Raw genomic sequence first — 17,779 nt, 5'->3', positions numbered from 1 at the left:
TTCGAACAAAATATCGAATTATAGCTCATCACGCGAAGTGTTGCAATGGCGACCCTGTTAAACGGTAGCTTTCGTACTTCGCGATACAAATTTTAAGGATTTCTTGATTTTTAGCTTGGATTTGCAAAAATTCATAACTCCGGTTCTATTTTTAATTTCATTTTGAGGCTAAGAGATTGAGTTAAAAAACAAAAATAATAATTAAATATAAATAATTTTAATAGTACAAATTCCTATTATTTTAAACAAATGAAGTATTTAAATCGTGTTTTTCCCTTCTTTTGTTTCTAAATAAATTCTCCTTTTTTCTTCTTACAGCCATTCACAACTGGCATGGTGATGTCCGCTACGGTCTTCCGCTCGATGTGGGCGACTCCGTCGAAATACTGGAGGAATGCACAAATTGGTATCGCGGCACATGTGCGCGCAAGTCACGTGCAGTCGGTATCTTTCCCAAAACCTATATACACATCAAAGATCTATCGAAGATTGATCCAGTTGTCGCCGAGTGTACGCAAGTGCTGCGCGAATGGTCCGAAATATGGAAGAAACTTTACGTGGTTTGTATAATTGAAAGAAATAAAATATCCGCCAGTTTTTGACAAAGCAACTTCTTCGTTCAATAATGTGTGTGACTAATTAATTAAAACACATTTTTTTGCCAAAATTCGTTTTTATTCATCAACATAGTCCCCTTTTAGGGGGTAGTATGGTTAATTCGGTGTAAAACAAGCATATTTTTCGAAATTTTTTTTGTCGACACAGTTGATTTATTCAAAATTTTCAAATTACTTCATTATAAAGTCATATTTAAAGAATATTGTGTGAAATTTTCATTGATTTTTATGAAGAAATGAGTTGGTGGCAGCGAATCTTCGCGGACGTCTAATAAAAAAGTTTTATTGCGGTGTCCCTCAGAACTCATTACTGGATCAACTAAAATCAAAAAACCAAATTGATTTCATCAGCTAATAAAGTTTCGCAGGTAACAACGTCGAATTTTTTTTTTTTTTTAATTTTTTAAAGCGCTTTGAAGTCAAAACACCGATTTTTCATAAAAAAAACTTGAAAACTTTGTTGTTTTAAAATATGACAAAATTTAAAAAAAAAAAAACTCGACGTCATTACCTCGTGAATAAAGTAAAGAAACAAAAAAACCAAATTTGAAAAGAATCGGTGCAGTAGATATGAATCTACAGTGGACACCGACCGTAAAAAAGGCAAGTGTGAGAAAAACGCGTTTAAAGATTTTCGGCAGCGTGAAATCCGGTTGGAGAGGTAGATACTTAATCCTTTGTGTCTTTGTCAATTTTACTCTAATGCACTTCAAACTTTCACACAATAATCTTAAGGTGTTATAGAATAATTAAAAAAAAAAAATACCATACTACCCCCTTTAGGGAGATACAATCATTCCAACGCTTTTCCAATCTTTCGATACCGCGTTTGTAAAACGATTTTACTTTGCCTTCAAAATAGGCCTCAGTTTCGGCGATTACTTCATCATTTGAGCCAAATCTCTTACCACGGAGCATCTTTTTGAGGTCTGCGAAGAGCCAGTAGTCGCTGGGGGCCAAATCTGGAGAATACGGTGGATGGGGAAGCAATTCGAAACCCAATTCGTTCAATTTTGCCGTCCTTTCCATTGATTTATGACACGGTGCATTGTTTTGGTGGAACAAAACTTTTTTCTTCGCCATATGAGGCCGTTTCTTTGCGATTTCGTCTTTCAAACGCTCCACTAACGCTATGTAGTTGTCGCTGTTGATGGTCTGCCCATGAATATTATTCCATGCGTATCCCAAAATACAGACGCCATAATCTTGCCAGCCGACTGCTGCGTCTTTGGTCGCTTTGGGCGGCTTTCATCGGCTGCATGCCACTCAGCAGACTGCCGATTTGACTCTGGAGTGAAATGGTGGATCCATGTTTCATCCATTGTGATGTACCGATGCAAAAACTCCGACTTATTGCGCGTAAACATGTCCAAACAGCTCTTTGAATCATCGATTCGTTGTTGTTTTTGCTCCGGTGTGAGCAAACGCGGCACCCATTTGGAAAACACCTTTTTCATACCCAAATGTTCGTGTATTATGGTGTGTACACTGCCTGCTGATATCTTTAGAATGTCAGCAATCTCCCTCACTTTCACTTTACGGTCGGACATAATGATTTTCAGTGTTTTTTCAACGTTTTCCGGAATAACAGCGTCATTTGGTCTTCCAGTAGATGGAATGTCATCGGTGTCTGTACGACCACGTTTGAATTCGGCATACCAATAACAAATGCTTCTTTTTGATGGAGCAGAGTCCGAATAATGTTTTTCAAGCCATTCCTGGCATTGAACAGTATTTTTGTTTTCATTAAAAAACAATGATAAATCAGCACACGGAATTGCTTTGAATTCATTTTTGTTTAAAACTCAAAAGTAGCGTTACTTAAATCACTGTAACTTATAAACAAATGGTCGGATTAACATATGATTTTGACAGTAAGCCTAAAAAGGTTGCCAACTTTCGAAAAAATATTGATTTAGTACTAGTGCCGCCATCTATGTGTCAGTCACACACATTATTGAACGTCGTGGTATCTGATTTTAGCAGGTTTTGATTCGTGAACTTTAACAAAAATAATTTTAATTTTTTCAATGAAAAAAAACAACAAAGTTATGAAAAGATTTAGTTGAAATATTTCTTAAGAACTTAGCAATTAAATTCAGTCCTTCATAGGTAAAAAGTGCAAAGCCCACTTAAGTTATGCTGTTAAAAGTCCACAGATATGCCATAATTATATAATATAGATTCATATATTTTTTATTTAATATTTTCATATCTAATTTATTTCGTTATTACTGCGGCTAAAGGATCGCGAAACGTATAAATTTCACACACTGCGTAAGGTGATGCTGTCAATTCTGGATTGTCGTCGCGAACTGTTGGGTGCCACGCTGACGCAGGATCAAACACTGGAATTGCAAACATTGGTTGTATCGCGCATCGATTGGGGAAATCGGTGAGTGAATTTTTGATTGGTGTGCATGTATTGAAATACCTAACAAAGGGTGTTTTTGTTTTTTTAATAATAAAATAAGGAGGGCAAAGTGGCGCCAAGTTCGAGTTGAAAAGAATTTTATATGACGTGTGCATTTTTAATGAAAATTTTAAAGAATAATTCGCTTAATAAAAATCGCGCAATTTTTTGTTTTCAGTGAATATCTCAATTGCACAGTGCAACAATTATATCTAAATGGTAGGCTAGATGGCAAGAGCATCACGGGTACACTACAAAACAAACAACACTACAAAATTATCTACAACAATACAGGGCCATTGATGTAGTTCATGAGAGAAAAGGGATCTAGGCTGGAGAACTACCTCAGGCTATCTCCAAAAGGCACACTAAGCCTAGTCATCACACTCGGACATTTGCAAAGAAAGCGCCCAACAGTCTCCCTAAAGCTTTTGCAATGGGGGTTGTACGCATTTCGAAGCTTCTCTGCATGAGTTGCGATCACCTCAGTGCTCACCCGAGTTCATCCGCTAGTTCATCGGCTCTGCAGTTACCCTCAATGTCACGATGGTCAGAAACCCATATTATCCTTAAGCGAAATGAGTCAGCCACCTCGTTAAGACATGTGCGGCATTTCATCGCTATCTTGGAGGTTATCGACTGTTTTGTGAGGCATTTTATCGCCGCCTGGCTATCAGTGAAAATGTAGATATCATTTCCATGTCGCATCACACTGTACCAGTGTCGCGGCTTTCATTATTGCCATCATTTCAGCCTGAAAGACACTATAGTAGTCGGTGAGCCGAAAACTGAAATAAATCCCCAGATGCTCAGAGTATACACCTCCGCTCACTCTGCCCCCGAGCTTTGTGCCATCTGTGTATACATGGAGAGACTCGCCCTGTCTTACATCGTCCCGTGCCCACTCTTCCTTTGAGGGTAGGAGGGTCGTGAACGTCGTGAACAAGTGTAAACGGGAAACCTCCGAAGTGCCAGCCAGGATTTTGCCGTGACCGTAGCTCTTATTTGACCACTTAAAATCTATCTAGCTTGCGTTTTTTATGAAAGAAATTGTGCAGTTTCCCTTTAACAATTGTCCAGGAGACACGGATGTCTGAGATGGGGACAACTGAAAGCGTTTCTGTAGACCCCTATCTGGCGAGCTCGTCGGCAATATCATCTTCCCTTTATGTCCTATGCCCTGGAACCCAGACAAGAGAAATGTTTCTTGCCCGTTCGAGGCGTTTGATCTCCCTCCTCCTTATAGTAGTTGACCAGAAGAGAGTTCCACCATAATGATGAGGCCTTAAACGCAGCTTGACTATCGGAAAAGATATTTATATCTGCCTTCCAACAGCGATTCCTAAGCATTTTGCATGCAGAATCGCGAAGACCTCTGCTTGAAAAACACTACTGGAATTCGGCAGTTTAAAGGGGACTGACCAGATTCCATCTTGAATTCGTCGATCAAAACAGAGGTACCTATGTCCATACAGACTGTCCGCACCTTCCAATTTAACCTGCTTGGAATGAGGGCTCTAGGACAACCCTCAAAACCCAGTTTGCAGATGGAGAGATCCGTACGAATTACAGAGAACGAAGGAGTAATCTGCCTCAAAATGCTACCATATCATTCAGGAGACTGCCTCCAGAAGCTAACCTCCTTAACCTAATAGCGCTCTGGGCAGCAATGGATTGCACTCAAAATGAAAAAAGCCCAATAATTACGAAAGATAATCAACTTTGCTGAAGACAGTAACGGCCAAGGTTTTAAAATTTGAATCGAAAGTGCCAAGAGTTTATTGAAAATATTATGTATGAAACGACTTCAAATATAATTTCTCTCAGGTCGTAAATTTTAACCCTCTAACTCCTACCTAAATAAACATTCTTGACCCTTTCCAAAAGGGATATAATAAAAGTTTAGTAAAAAATACAGTTGGAGGTGCGGATTACGGTTAGTGCGCAAGAAAGCTTTGTCTTTGGTCTTTGTGTTTTTGACTATCGTGACGAAGGTGAACTTCGCGTAAATATTTAATAGCATTGACAGACATTGGAGTTAATCCGGGCAATTAATCTGACCAAAATCGTAGTGTGACAAAAGGTTGTTACGCGGATTAGTGAACAGCTGATTTGCTTATTGGATAGTTTTGTCAGTAAAAGATGGACGCAGGCAACAAATACGGGTATTAGCTGCGCTGATACTAAGAAATAATTATTTATTTAAAGAAAATTCCTCCGAAATATCAAAACAATTATTATAATTTCGAACGTTTAGTATAAACTAGCATTTCATCCGTACTATCTTAGCAAACAAGAATCTCAGCGAGAAATCTGGAAAACTGTAAGTTTGATATCACACAATTTATAGGGTTGTAATTCATATTATATATTCATGAAGGACCGCAATGGTACATTTTGGGAGTATGACATGCATAGAATGGACAACGCCAGATTCAAGGAGCACTTTCACCTTTCTTTTCTTCTCTTTAAAAGTTTGACTATTCATTCATTCACAATACGTATTAATCCTTTTTCGGCAGTGTTGCCATCGAAACTTCTCCTAATCCGCCTAAATTACGGGACTTAACTCTGGTACGAGGTTATTTAATTAGTTTTGCGGTTCGATAAGAATAACGCATTTTATATTTTAAAATACACTTCGTTATTCAGTATTCAGATTCCAATTTATGAATTCCATCCCTGAAGTGAGAATCGGAAAGGACTGCAAAATACGCTTTCATCGCTGTGATGACCTTGACATTTGATGGGGAAAATGATTTCCACGCATGCATTTTTTTAGGTCTGGAAACAGATGATCCCATAATTCGATCTTTTATTCATAGGTTTTAACCATTTGGAGGATAGTATTGGGCCTTGTCCTGATGAAAAATAATTTTTTTCTTTTGCAAACTGGTTTTGTTTCACGAATTTTTTCCTTCAGTCGATCTTAAATCTTTTCCTTCAGTTCCGATTTTTTGTTCTACCATTTTGAAAGTAATCCGGAAACAAAATTCCTTTCGCATACCAGAATACTGATGTTAACACCGTCTTTGCCGATTTCTGGACTCAAACTCGTTGCGAAGCCGAAAAACCAGGTTCCCACCACGCTTTACCCTCTTGTTTTGATTTGGGATCATGGTGATAGATCCGAGTCTCATCCATAGTGATGAATTGATGCATAAAATCCACTTTATCCTTTCGAAAACTCTGTTAAATTTTGCTGAGAAAGTCGCATTCGAATGTGTTTTTGTTGCATTGTTAGCGAGTGCGGCACGCACTGTTCATCCACACAGCTTTCTGAAACCCAATACTTCAGTTAAAATCTTGCTTACGTTGCCAATGAGATACCTGTGGCTTCTACTAAATCTCTTTCAGTCACTCAACGATTTTCCAATACGAGTTCCTGTGTCTTTTCTACGATTTCTGGTGTTGTTGCTGTTTTTGGACGTACTTGACGTGGATCGTCTTCCTTATACACTTTCAACATTCGTTCATAAATCTCCCTTGCTTGTAAACCTTCCAAAAGTAAAAATTCGATCACTGCACAATACTTGATTTTTTCCATTGTAGAAAATACCGTGACACGCCGATACTAAATGGGTTGTAAACACAGAATGAATTGACAGATTCAAATAAAACTTCACAAATGTTCATATGAAGAGTGTACCAACATAACAAAAAAAATTTAGGCTAGTAGCAACGCCCTCTTTTATCGAACCCCACAACTTATTGAACAACCGGTTAGTTGATCCGGATTAGTTGCAATTAATTCCTGAAATAATTCCTAATTAATACGTTAATCTCGAGTAACACCACCGTATATGCTATAAGTGAAATCGTTCTGTACATTTTTCATTACTCTTACACCATAAGCGGAAAAAGGCCTGGCTATTATCCCATTTTGCTATTTTCCTATACAACCGCTCCTATACAAAGAATGTCGTGTGTGCCAAATTTCGTAGAGATATAATATTTGGACTTTTGTTAGAATTATGAGTTGCAAAGAGAATTTTCGATGTCAAAACGACTTTATACTAAGCAGGTATTAAAATCCGCTACTTCATAACTTTCATTTTTGTTCTTGCTACTGTTCCGAACTTGAACGGTAGCTGGAGGACGCATAAATAATTTTACAAGTAACGCTGCGGCCGACTCCAAGTTCTTTGCTACTACTCAAATTACAAAGAGCATTTACAATTTTTTTTACCATTGCTCTGAGGTAGCAGTAACGAAACGTAGTTCAAAACGTAGCTTGAAGCGGAGCAAAAAAGTTGTTGCTGCGCTTTTCGTTACCTGCGCCACTACTCAACTGTTCAAGTTCAGAGCAGTAGCGAGAGCAGAGTCGTAGCGAGAGCAGAGCAGTAGCTAGAGTACTACTCTGTGGTTTCTCAGTGTTTTCGTTGTTATTACTGCCACGAAGTAGTTAATGCAAACATGAATTACAACTATACAAAAACACAACTTGTATTGCCACCCACCACCACCAAAACCATTTGTGAGTGTGAGTAAGAGAGAAAATAACTGTGGATATCGCTTCATAAAATAGAAAAAATTTATTTAAAGAAGTCTGCCTATCAATAATCACAATATTCACTTTTTTCGTACATGAATTTCTAAAGTTTCGCTTATCTAAACACATTAACGAATGTATTTTGAATTTTTTTGCTTTTAAAATTTCCAACTCTTCTTTTTATGCGTACAAAGTAAAAGATCAATTAAGTAAAAGCTAAAGTCTTACTCACAAGTTACAAATATTTCATTTATGAACTAAAAAGATTAAATAAGAAATGCACATACATACATATAAAAAGTAAAAGTACATATGAAAATGGAAGCAAATAGGGAATATGATTTTCGCGCATACATACATACAGCAATTGTTACTTTTATTTGTAATTTTTTTTTTTTTTTTTCTTCTTTTTTTGTAAAAATATGAGTCGTATTCGGAAAATAAGTATAACTTAGTTGTGCTAATAGTAGACAACTTTTCAAAGCAGCTACTCCAAGCTTATAACTGAAATTTTGCTAAAATTTAATAAGACACAAAACTGCATGCCCGAAAAAATTCTAAAAAATCAGTATACATTTTTTTTTTTTTTTTTTGAATTTAAAAGCAATTTATCGATTTTTTTTTTAGTCTAATTTTTTAATTTATATTGCTTCTCTTATAAATGGTTTGTTTATGAATCGCTTTTAATTTATTATTGAATTAAAACAAAAAGAATAAATTTCGCAAAATTTTAAATTTTTTTTTAATTTAGTAGCAATTTTTCGTACATTTTTTTATATGCTGTTTGTCAAGATTTTGTTTTATACTGTTTCTGTTATAAATGGTTTGTTTATGAATCGCTTTTAATTTGTTATCAAATTAATACAAAAAAAATAAACTCCGAAAATTTTTCCAAAAAATCGCTGTACGATTTTTAGTAACACTCACTGTATATGGTATGCGTTCATATTGGCTTCGAGCATAATTAAACATATTTGTTTTTGTATTTAATAAATTCTATATTATTTGTGCTTTAGATAATTTTCGTGATCGACATTTTCGATGTTTCTTTCAATAGGATTACGAAGTGTAATAATTGCACTGATGCGCTGACAATTTTTGTTGGGTTTTCATTTTTTCATTTTCTCAGCTAACAAGCAAACATTCTTATTTTTGCTTGGCTGTGTTATGTTGCCGCTGTTTGAATTAAAATTACACTATTTTCTTGTATTCTTATTCCTTTTTTAATTTTTTGTTTTGTCAAAAACCGAAAAAGACAGTCTTAAATTTAAGTATACACCAATTTTGATGCAGGCATTGTTGTTGTTGTTGTTGCTCTGGAGTGGATCCAAGGTATATCATCAATTAAGGTGGCGCATTTGTGAAAGCGATGTATTGCGACCTGTCAGTTTTGCAGGCTTAAACACATCGTAACACAACATTTGCCGATTGCTGCTGTTTGCATTGCTTCACTTCATTAAATTTTTATTTGTATTTTATTTTAAAATGGCGCTTAAACTGCTTTAAAGTTTTTACTTCTGTATTTCTTCCACGGTTGCCTATTTTCGTTTCGGTTGCTAGGCATTGTTTTGCTCTGCCAGAGCAAAAGTCTTGCAGGGGAAATGCATTTATGTCTCCGTCTCCTTGCCGAAGCGATCTGTTTGCGGATACATGGGATGCATTTCCAATGTGGATGGTGCCGAAGGAGTGCGAGAACTGCCGAGTATGTTGCAGAGCTCTTGTATCATTTCGCAGTAGTACCTAGTGTTGACATTTTGTCCCAAAAAGTGCAAAATGAGGAAATCACCAATCTGTGGAAACAAAAAGGAATAGTTGTGAATTATTAAATTTATTCGAAAAGCGAGGAAGTACAAAAATAATTTTTCATTTCGAAATAAACTCACATCCAAACGACGTATTAAACTTTGAATTTCCTTGTTTTGCCCCGAACGATATGAACGCTTGATGATGGTTTCGCGTGTAGTTGGCATCATTATGACGACGAGTGAGTAAACCAGTGCTATGCCAGAGATCACCGACAAAATAATGAACCAGAACCTGTAAAGAATTTTTTTTGTTATTTTTATTATTTTTTTTTATCACATTCAAATTCAAAATTAAGTTACCGCCTGAAAATCTCAAGCAACTTACCACAGGAAAATATAAATCTTCTCATTTAAAATATTCAATGCCAGTACACACAAAGTGTCGTGGGTCTGTGGTGAACCGCCCGGACCGAATTTGCGGAAGGTGCACTTGGTTAAACGTGGAAATATTTCAATCATCGGATCGTAGCGGCGCTCCTGATCCATATTTGAGAACTTAATCACGTCTGTGCCGTAAGTCATAAAAGTGCCGCCCAAAAACTTGTCAACCAAGAAGATGTTCAATATGACATTGGCAAAATTCAATGCCTCACAGAAGTAGTAAGCGAACGAGTAGCCGTTATGCGAATTCAAGCTGTCCATCAGATATTTAATGATACGCGCCTGACGATCCTTGCGATAATCGTCGGGTATGGTGATGAAGCCGCGCAGGCCTTCGGTGATGTTGCGCATTTTACCATCCTCCAGATTCTTCCAAATCCAATGTGGCATATAGAACATGAGGCCCTGCAGGCAAATTAAAGGTATAAAAGAATAATTGATATTGATTTGCGTGTGTAACTTTAAACAAATAAATATCTCGCACTCACCTGGAAGAACAATACGAATGGCACCCATTGATAGTAGCTGTGAAAGCGTTTCTCTTGTCCATGTTCGTTACCCAAACCGTGAGCTGCCACATCGGTGCCAATTTGTCGGTGCTGTTGCCCGGGTATGGTGAATGTGTAGGTAATCCAACAGAACGTGTTGATGACATGCATTGGTATGGAGCCGTCATTGATGCAGGCGATGGGATCACCTGGTTGAAAAAAGGAAAGAAAATTCATTAAAACGGATTAATCTATAAAATTGTATGTATGTTTTATTAATTTGAGTTAAAATTAAAGAAAAATACTCCTTGAGATATAGAAAACTGTTCGAATTCTATCGAAAATCCAGCCACGCTAATGGATGTCTGACCAATGAAAAAAATTTAACGATACTATGATTTCTCACTTGCACTGTTTGTTGCCAACGAGCTGACCTGGATGGTTGTTGCTCAGATCAGGATGCAACTATTTAAGAGGTTTCACATGCATGTTTTTAACCTAAAATTCACTATCTAAAAGCTGCTCGAGACATTTTAGGTGTTAGGAGTGTACTAGAGTAGGTTTGAGAGTCTCACGGGCTGCGCGGGTCTCACAAGGCAGCTGCGCAGCTCTTCGTCTGCAATAGGTGGTGTTTGTCCTCCGAGAACGGCATTCGGGAGTCGCGAGTTTAGGAAGTTGGTAAGAGTCTCCCGATAAATGTCGTTTAACGTCTGTCTTTATGCTGCCCGATCCAAGAGTTGCAGTTGCGCTTACACCCATTGCTTTAGGTTTAACCGAGCTCCTTCTCTCCTTATTTATGGCATGTGTCTTGAGGTTTTTCCATAAATGAAGGGGCCTACAATTTTATGCGCCTATAAAGCAAATAGCTTCAGTTACACTGATGGTCAATGACGATCTGGGTATTAAGCAGATTAAACTCCTATCCGATTGGGAAGACGCCCCGCATGACACTAACCATCTCTAGGCCTTTTCTATTCGCCACTTCTCTGCTCGCTATCTCTCTGCTCGGTTCTCTTGACCAACAATTTGTGTGTAAACGCAACAACAAAGTTATGGAAAAAGATTCGCCGCTAGCCGAGTATGGTTAGAATTCATTAAATTGGTTGCTGCTGTTGTACATTCTCCACAAATATACGGCACAAAATAGAAACTGAGAGGTAATTCTAAGAAAAAAAATTTTTTTTTTTTGCTAACATTACTTTTCGATTTTTTTTCTTTTTTATTTGTAAAAGTTGCTAATACCTTTTTTTCTATATATTATTTAATTTTTCATATTAACTTTTTTTCATCCTATTCCATTTTAATTATTTATTTTATTTATATTTTCATTCTTTTTTATTTTATTTTCATTTTAGTTTTATTTATTTATTATTTTTTAAATTTTTTTTTTTAATTTTTTGTTATTTTTTTTTATTTATTTTACTTTCATTAATTTTAATTTTAATTGTTTATTTTATTTTCATTCATTTTTTATTTCATTTATTTATTTTATTTTAATTTTTTTTATTTATTTTTTTATTTTAAAAAATTCTTTTACTTTCATTATTTTTTAATTTAATTATTTATTTTACTTTCATTAATTTTTATTTTAATTATTTTCATTCTTTTGTATTTAAATTATTTATTTTATTTTCATCGTTTTTTATTTTATTTTCTTTCTTTTTTATTTTATTTATTTTTGTTTCATTTTTTATTTATTTTTTTCGGTCTTTTTTATTTTAATTCTTTTACTTTCATTCTTTTTTCTATTTTTTTCATTTTCTTTTTTTATTTATATATTTTACTTCAATTCATTTTTATTTTAATTTTTTATTTTATTTTCTTTCTTTTTTATTTTAATTATTTATTTTATTTTTATTTTATTTATTTTATTTTAATTTTTTATTTATTTTTTCGGTCTTTTTTATTTTAATTCTTTTACTTTCATTCTTTTTTCTATTCTTTTCATTTTCTTTTTTTATTAATACATTTTCCTTCAATTCATTTTTATTTTAATTATTTTCGTTCTTTTTTTATTTTAGTTAGTTTTGGTCTTTTTTTATTTTAATTATTTAATTTATGTATTTTCATTCTTTTTATTTTATTTATTTTCATTCTTTTTTATTTTATTTATTTTCATTCTTTTTTATTTTAATAATTTATTTTATTTTCATTCATTTTTAATTGAATTATTTATTTTGCTTTCTTCTTCTTTTTATTTTATTATTTATTTAATTTAATTTATTACTTTAGTAATATATGAATTAAGTTCATCTTCATATTTTATATATTTTTTTTTTATAAAATATGTTTGTGCATATATTTTCCATTATTTTTTTTATATTAATGATTTTTTATGATTTACTTTATTTGCGTGCGCTCTTTACAGAAGCTCTTTTATAAATCACATGACCACTTTTTTTAATACCTACTTGACCTAAAACTATTATAAATACAAATTCCCCATTAACTATTAAATAAGAAAAAAGAAAGTTCACTTCCCCTAATCGCAGCTGTCACTGCTAATAATTACTTGAATTTATACAGTTACGGAGCGCAGCGCCTGTGATTTTCTCCACCCACTCAGCATCATTAGAAAATGCGTGATCAAGCCAAGCTGTGCTTATAACTATTAGCTCATGATGCTTCGAAATACTTACACACATACTCACATACATACATTCATCTGTATTCAAATTAACATGATCAGCAACACTTATGAGACGAGTGCAAACTCATGTAACATGCACACAAACAAACATGCATACAAATGTAGGGGCATTCACAAAGTCATCCGCTGGTAGATTTACACATGCATACATACGTATGTATGTAGTAACTTTATGTAATATTGTGTGGGCGTGTGATTGCCATGCTGGAAACACATACACCCACACACACACTAGGCCTGTAAGTTCAAAAAGTAAGAAGTGAAGGAGAGTAAATATGGAAATGCCATACAAACTAGCATGAAGCCGAAGCTGAAGAAGGAGCTTTAGTTGGACTGCCTTTTTGTTTCTATAATTTTATTCTTTATTTTATGTAATTTTTTTAGTATTTGCTGGTATATCGTATAGTAATTCTACGTTCATGTTCTAAAAAGATAAGAGCCTAAAGTGCACTTGCTTTGCCTGTTTGAATGCCAGTAAATATGGATGTATGTATGTGCTTATGTATGTATGTATGTATGTGTATGTATGCATATTTGTATGGCAAACTACTAATGATTTTTTATATTATGACGAAATGTAATGTAAGCATGCATACAAACATACATTCATACATATATGCACACATACATGCATACATACATACTCACATACATTCAGACGCGTTCATAGTTTTGTGTGTGCATTGTGAAAAATCCAGTTTTGAGTTTGAGTTGTTGGAGTGTTTCGCCGTTGGCTCGCCCGGCAATTGAGGAGCAAGCAAGCACTCTTGCCGCAACACATTTACATATGCAGATAACAAAAAAAATAATAATAATAAATAAACAAAAGGAGAAAACACAGTGTGTCATGCAGCTACATTTATCACTTGTATGGGTGTGTGTGTGTTTGCGTATGCATACGTAAAGCTACGAAATACAGCGAAAACATAAGCTTGGCACTTGTCCCTTACGTTTTTTTTGTTTGATGAATTTCAAGCCAAATTGAGTTAATGTGAATTGAATTTAGGGAGTGCCGCTCCATGGGGAATGAACTATGTGCATACATACGTATGTATGGTTGTGTGTATGTGCTTTGCTGGATTTATTACTAATGTAAACAAAGGTGGCTTAGTTATGTACAACTTTTTTCCACACTCATACTCACAATTTTTTTTTTTCGTTCATTTCTTGCTTGAGCATAATTTTCGAGTATTTCAATCAAATCTGCTTAAAAAGGATACGAGAAGTCCAGTCAAATAAAAGCTGGGATAAGATATTTCGATACTTTTTTATACTCTGACACCTAAATATTTTTGCAATTTTACTGTTCATAACGGTTCTTAGCTCCATCAGTCGATGACATAATCCGCAAATAAAAACCCTCTAATCATCATAAACGGAACAAAACCAAGAGCGGAATAGACCGCGCGAACAAAAACTCCCTCTTAAAATAGTAAGAACGGAATAGTCCGCAATCTAAGAATTTTTTTTTTTTTTTGTTACAATTTGAATAAAATAAAAAATTTTGGTAATTCTGTAAGATTCTTTTTCATTACTATTATGCATAAATCGCGCATTTCGAACGGTGATGCAAAAGGGTTAAAAGGTTACAAAAATAGAATTGATTTTTTAAGTGTTCATTATTTGAGAATTCAAGGCGTAATACAAATCCCTAAAAGGCGTTGATTTGAGGCGTTCGAGCGAGCTTTTATATGACACAGGGGGTTTAATTTACCGGAACGACCCGGACTTCTATGCGAGTATTCACGAGTTATCAACTTTCATTTCAGCACAAGGATGATAGATTACCAGGTTTGCTATCTAGCTATGGTGAAAAAGTCATTGTGAGGGGAACTTTGGCTGCCATGTCACTTCGTTGATTCGGCAGCCGAACTCTGCACGATCATTTCACATGCATTCGCACACTCGTCCAATCAGTCGTTGTTCAGACGGCAACGAAGTGCCATTGGTTGATTTCGATTTTGTATATCACCAACATAATCTCCGTTTTTTGGTAAACACATCCCAAGTAACTTCAGCCCATCAGCTTATTCCTTCAAATTCGCTGAGAGCCGAATAACGGTTTGCTACAAAGAATACCTCTGAAAATCTTTTCACCATGCATCAGCAGCCTTCCCCAAAAAGTAAAGAAATTTCTTTAATGCTGTTGCAACAACAAAAAATAGCTTCATTCTCACGATGGCTGCTACAACAACTAGGAGCTTCCATGGTGAAAAGATTTTCAAAGGTGTACCACCTAGTAGACCGTTATTCGGCTCTGTGCGAATTTTACAGATATGCCGACGTCATTCGTTTTGTGTTTCACTAAGCTAAAGCTAAATTTTGTGAAACAAAAAACGAATCACGTAGAATCAAAATGTTCTCCTCAAAATTTTTTTTTTCACCATACCTAACGAACAAACTCCTCATCCTTGAGGAGCTTCTAAAGCCTACTGAGCGTTAACTATCGTTGTTGGATGGGAGTCTTAACTGGCTACTCTCTGCTAGAGGATTCGTGGGAGTTAGTACAAGGTAATAATTTTGGTTCTTACTTAAATTAATTCAGCATCCTAACCGACGATTGTGGCAGACTCTCAATGCTAAACGCACAGAATCTCGGCTAAGCCAAAATAAGTAGACTTAGCATACTAACTTAGGTTATAACAGGGCGCTGCCTAATAGGTTCCCTTGCCCAGAGGGTGGATGTGCAAACACATGACTTCTGCAGAAGTGATCTTCTGTGTTTTCTAGATGAGGAAGAGACGATATCGCACCTTCTGTGCCATTCTGCTACTCTTTACGGTTTAGGTTTACTCTTCTAGGTAAATAATTTTTTAATGAATTGGAGTATCTCAATTTTGCGGAAATCATTCTACGCGGCATCACATTGGGTCTGGGCTATGAGCCTGAGTGTGCCCCAGAGGACAACCGCTTCAGCAAATGCTGGTCCGTGACACAGAAAGTGCGCCAGGGGTGCATTAGCCTCTACGACTATCAGCCGTCTGTGCAATTTTATTATCAGCAGGCAGGCAGCGTTTCATTAATTAACTTTAATAGCTACCATTCACAAATCTGCCATGCCTTTTTTCTTTCCTACTATCACTTCTTTCTCCTCCTATCTCATCATATTACACGAACTGGTGTACTCTTGCATCTCTCTCTGAGACCGCTACCTAAACTTAATCTAGCAAGAAGCTCTGTTTTATCCAAACGCCACATGTGGCTATAGTGCGGCCATTGCTTGACCAAATAAAGCTAGAAGGCTTGGGTAGTTATTGAAAAAATTACTAAGCAGCGATATTTCAAATTTGCCTCGTAAACGGGTTCACTTTACATGATTCACGCTTCGATTCGTGATAAATCCCGTTGAATGGAAAAGAGCAGATAAATCACAAAAGTGTGTGGTTTTGGCCACTTACGTGACACTCACAACTCGTTGATTCGTCAACAGAAATTAGCACATAAAAAGTAACAGAAACAACAAGCGAAACAAAGGCAAGGAATAAAAAAAGTAAGACAAAAAAAAATGACTTATCAAGTTACGTATTGCTGAAATCGAGGTTTCACTCAAGCGGGCCGTTCAACAATGCTAATAATAAGTAGGAATGTATTTAGCTGGCTTTTTTAATTTTTTTTTTATCATTTTTTTTTTTTTAATTTTTTAAATTTTTTTTTTTTTTTGTTTTTGTTAACTTGCATTTTACAAACTCATATTGTATCAGCTTTCATGCTAAGCAGTTAAAAATAAAACACACACACTCACGCTAAGCAGGCGTTTGTACAAATCTAACAAAAGCAGCACTTAACAACATTTTAATTGTGGAAATAAAGAAATAAATAAAAACTGAAAACAGAAACAATGTTGCAATAAATCAATAGCCTCTTTCACAAATACCCGCCGCACTCCAGTTTCCCATTTTTTATTTGCTATTTTTTTTTGTTTTTTGAAATGCTTCTGCTAATATGCACTTTTGCGCAAACTCGCAAAATGAAATTCAAACGAAAAATAACAAAATTGCATGAAAAACGTGCGCTACTCAATTTTCACTAAACGGCTAATCGTTTTGGCTAAGTGCGCTGTCAATACCTTAAAAAGGTGTAAGAAAGCTAAAATGTGCACTGCAACGCTGCACTGCTGCTCACAGGCAGACAGGCACGGCAGGTGGCATTGCGGGCGGGCATCATGGGAGGTTTGGGCGTTGTGTTCATTGCTCCGAAACAAAAAGTAAGAATTACATGTACGTATGTATGTATGTAGGTATATGCGTTGGTGTGCGGTGAAAGTTGATTGTCTAGCACAAATTTGACGCGCGTCTCCGAGTGCAACGCGCAACAATAAATCGTACAAATGCACAGCGACACTATTATAAGCGGCCGGCCTTGTTTGCGAGCTTAGCGACGTAATCAACTAACAAGTCTGGCTTTTTGTTATCGATCTTTTGTAATTTTGTACAGAAATATTTCATTGTATTTCGAATTTTTTTTTTTTTTGTTTTGTTTTTAGGATCTGCACTTGATAATTAATACTTGCATTGTGGTCACACAGACGGCGTGCAATGCTGCGATACTAATTTAGGGAAGTCGTAGTCGTTTAATATGGCAAATATAAGTAAAAACGAAGTGCAAGCTTTACACTTTCAAAATTTTCAATAAATTCTTCTATCAGAATATCAAATCAACTTCAGACAACTGAAATGTCACCTCTGTCAAAGAAACAGTTGTCCGATAGCTGGCAAAAGGCCAGCTGTTCTGTTGATTTGTAATCAAAAATTGAGCGGTAGACTTTTTAAGAGGTAGACTTTTGGCTACAGCTGGAATTAGAGTTAACCCAAAAGATTTATTATTTTAATGTTAGCGGGCTCTCGAATATTATGTATACATATGTATTTACAAATAAAAAATAAATTTTATTCATTTTAAGCAAGAATGCACATTTCATTTGCCGAAATTATTT

At 35.4% G+C, this 17,779-nt stretch overlaps 2 protein-coding genes across 4 annotated transcripts in view; one reads left to right on the top strand and one right to left on the bottom strand.

Moving 5' to 3' along the window:
- LOC129239011 (dedicator of cytokinesis protein 3) overlaps nucleotides 1–17,779 on the top strand; it is a 166,696-nt gene that overhangs the window by 85,489 nt on the left and 63,428 nt on the right. For both annotated transcript variants that reach the window (XM_054874283.1, XM_054874275.1), the window contains exons 2-3: nucleotides 319–560; nucleotides 2,864–3,012. In XM_054874283.1, coding sequence (XP_054730258.1) covers nucleotides 319–560; nucleotides 2,864–3,012 — 391 coding nt within the window. The remainder of the gene's footprint in view (nucleotides 1–318; nucleotides 561–2,863; nucleotides 3,013–17,779) is intronic.
- Nucleotides 8,627–17,779, bottom strand: part of LOC129239026 (innexin inx3) — a 37,418-nt gene continuing 28,265 nt past the window's right edge. For both annotated transcript variants that reach the window (XM_054874304.1, XM_054874294.1), the window contains exons 3-6: nucleotides 10,197–10,405; nucleotides 9,653–10,113; nucleotides 9,406–9,559; nucleotides 8,627–9,312 (exon numbers count right to left, since the gene is read on the bottom strand). In XM_054874304.1, the coding sequence (XP_054730279.1) occupies nucleotides 9,130–9,312; nucleotides 9,406–9,559; nucleotides 9,653–10,113; nucleotides 10,197–10,405 (1,007 nt within the window). In that variant the 3' untranslated portion in view covers nucleotides 8,627–9,129. The remainder of the gene's footprint in view (nucleotides 9,313–9,405; nucleotides 9,560–9,652; nucleotides 10,114–10,196; nucleotides 10,406–17,779) is intronic.

Source organism: Anastrepha obliqua, chromosome 1 (assembly GCF_027943255.1).
Source record: "Anastrepha obliqua isolate idAnaObli1 chromosome 1, idAnaObli1_1.0, whole genome shotgun sequence".
In the NCBI taxonomy this organism is placed as follows: domain Eukaryota; kingdom Metazoa; phylum Arthropoda; class Insecta; order Diptera; family Tephritidae; genus Anastrepha; species Anastrepha obliqua.
This window is presented reverse-complemented; position numbering and strand designations above follow the sequence as displayed.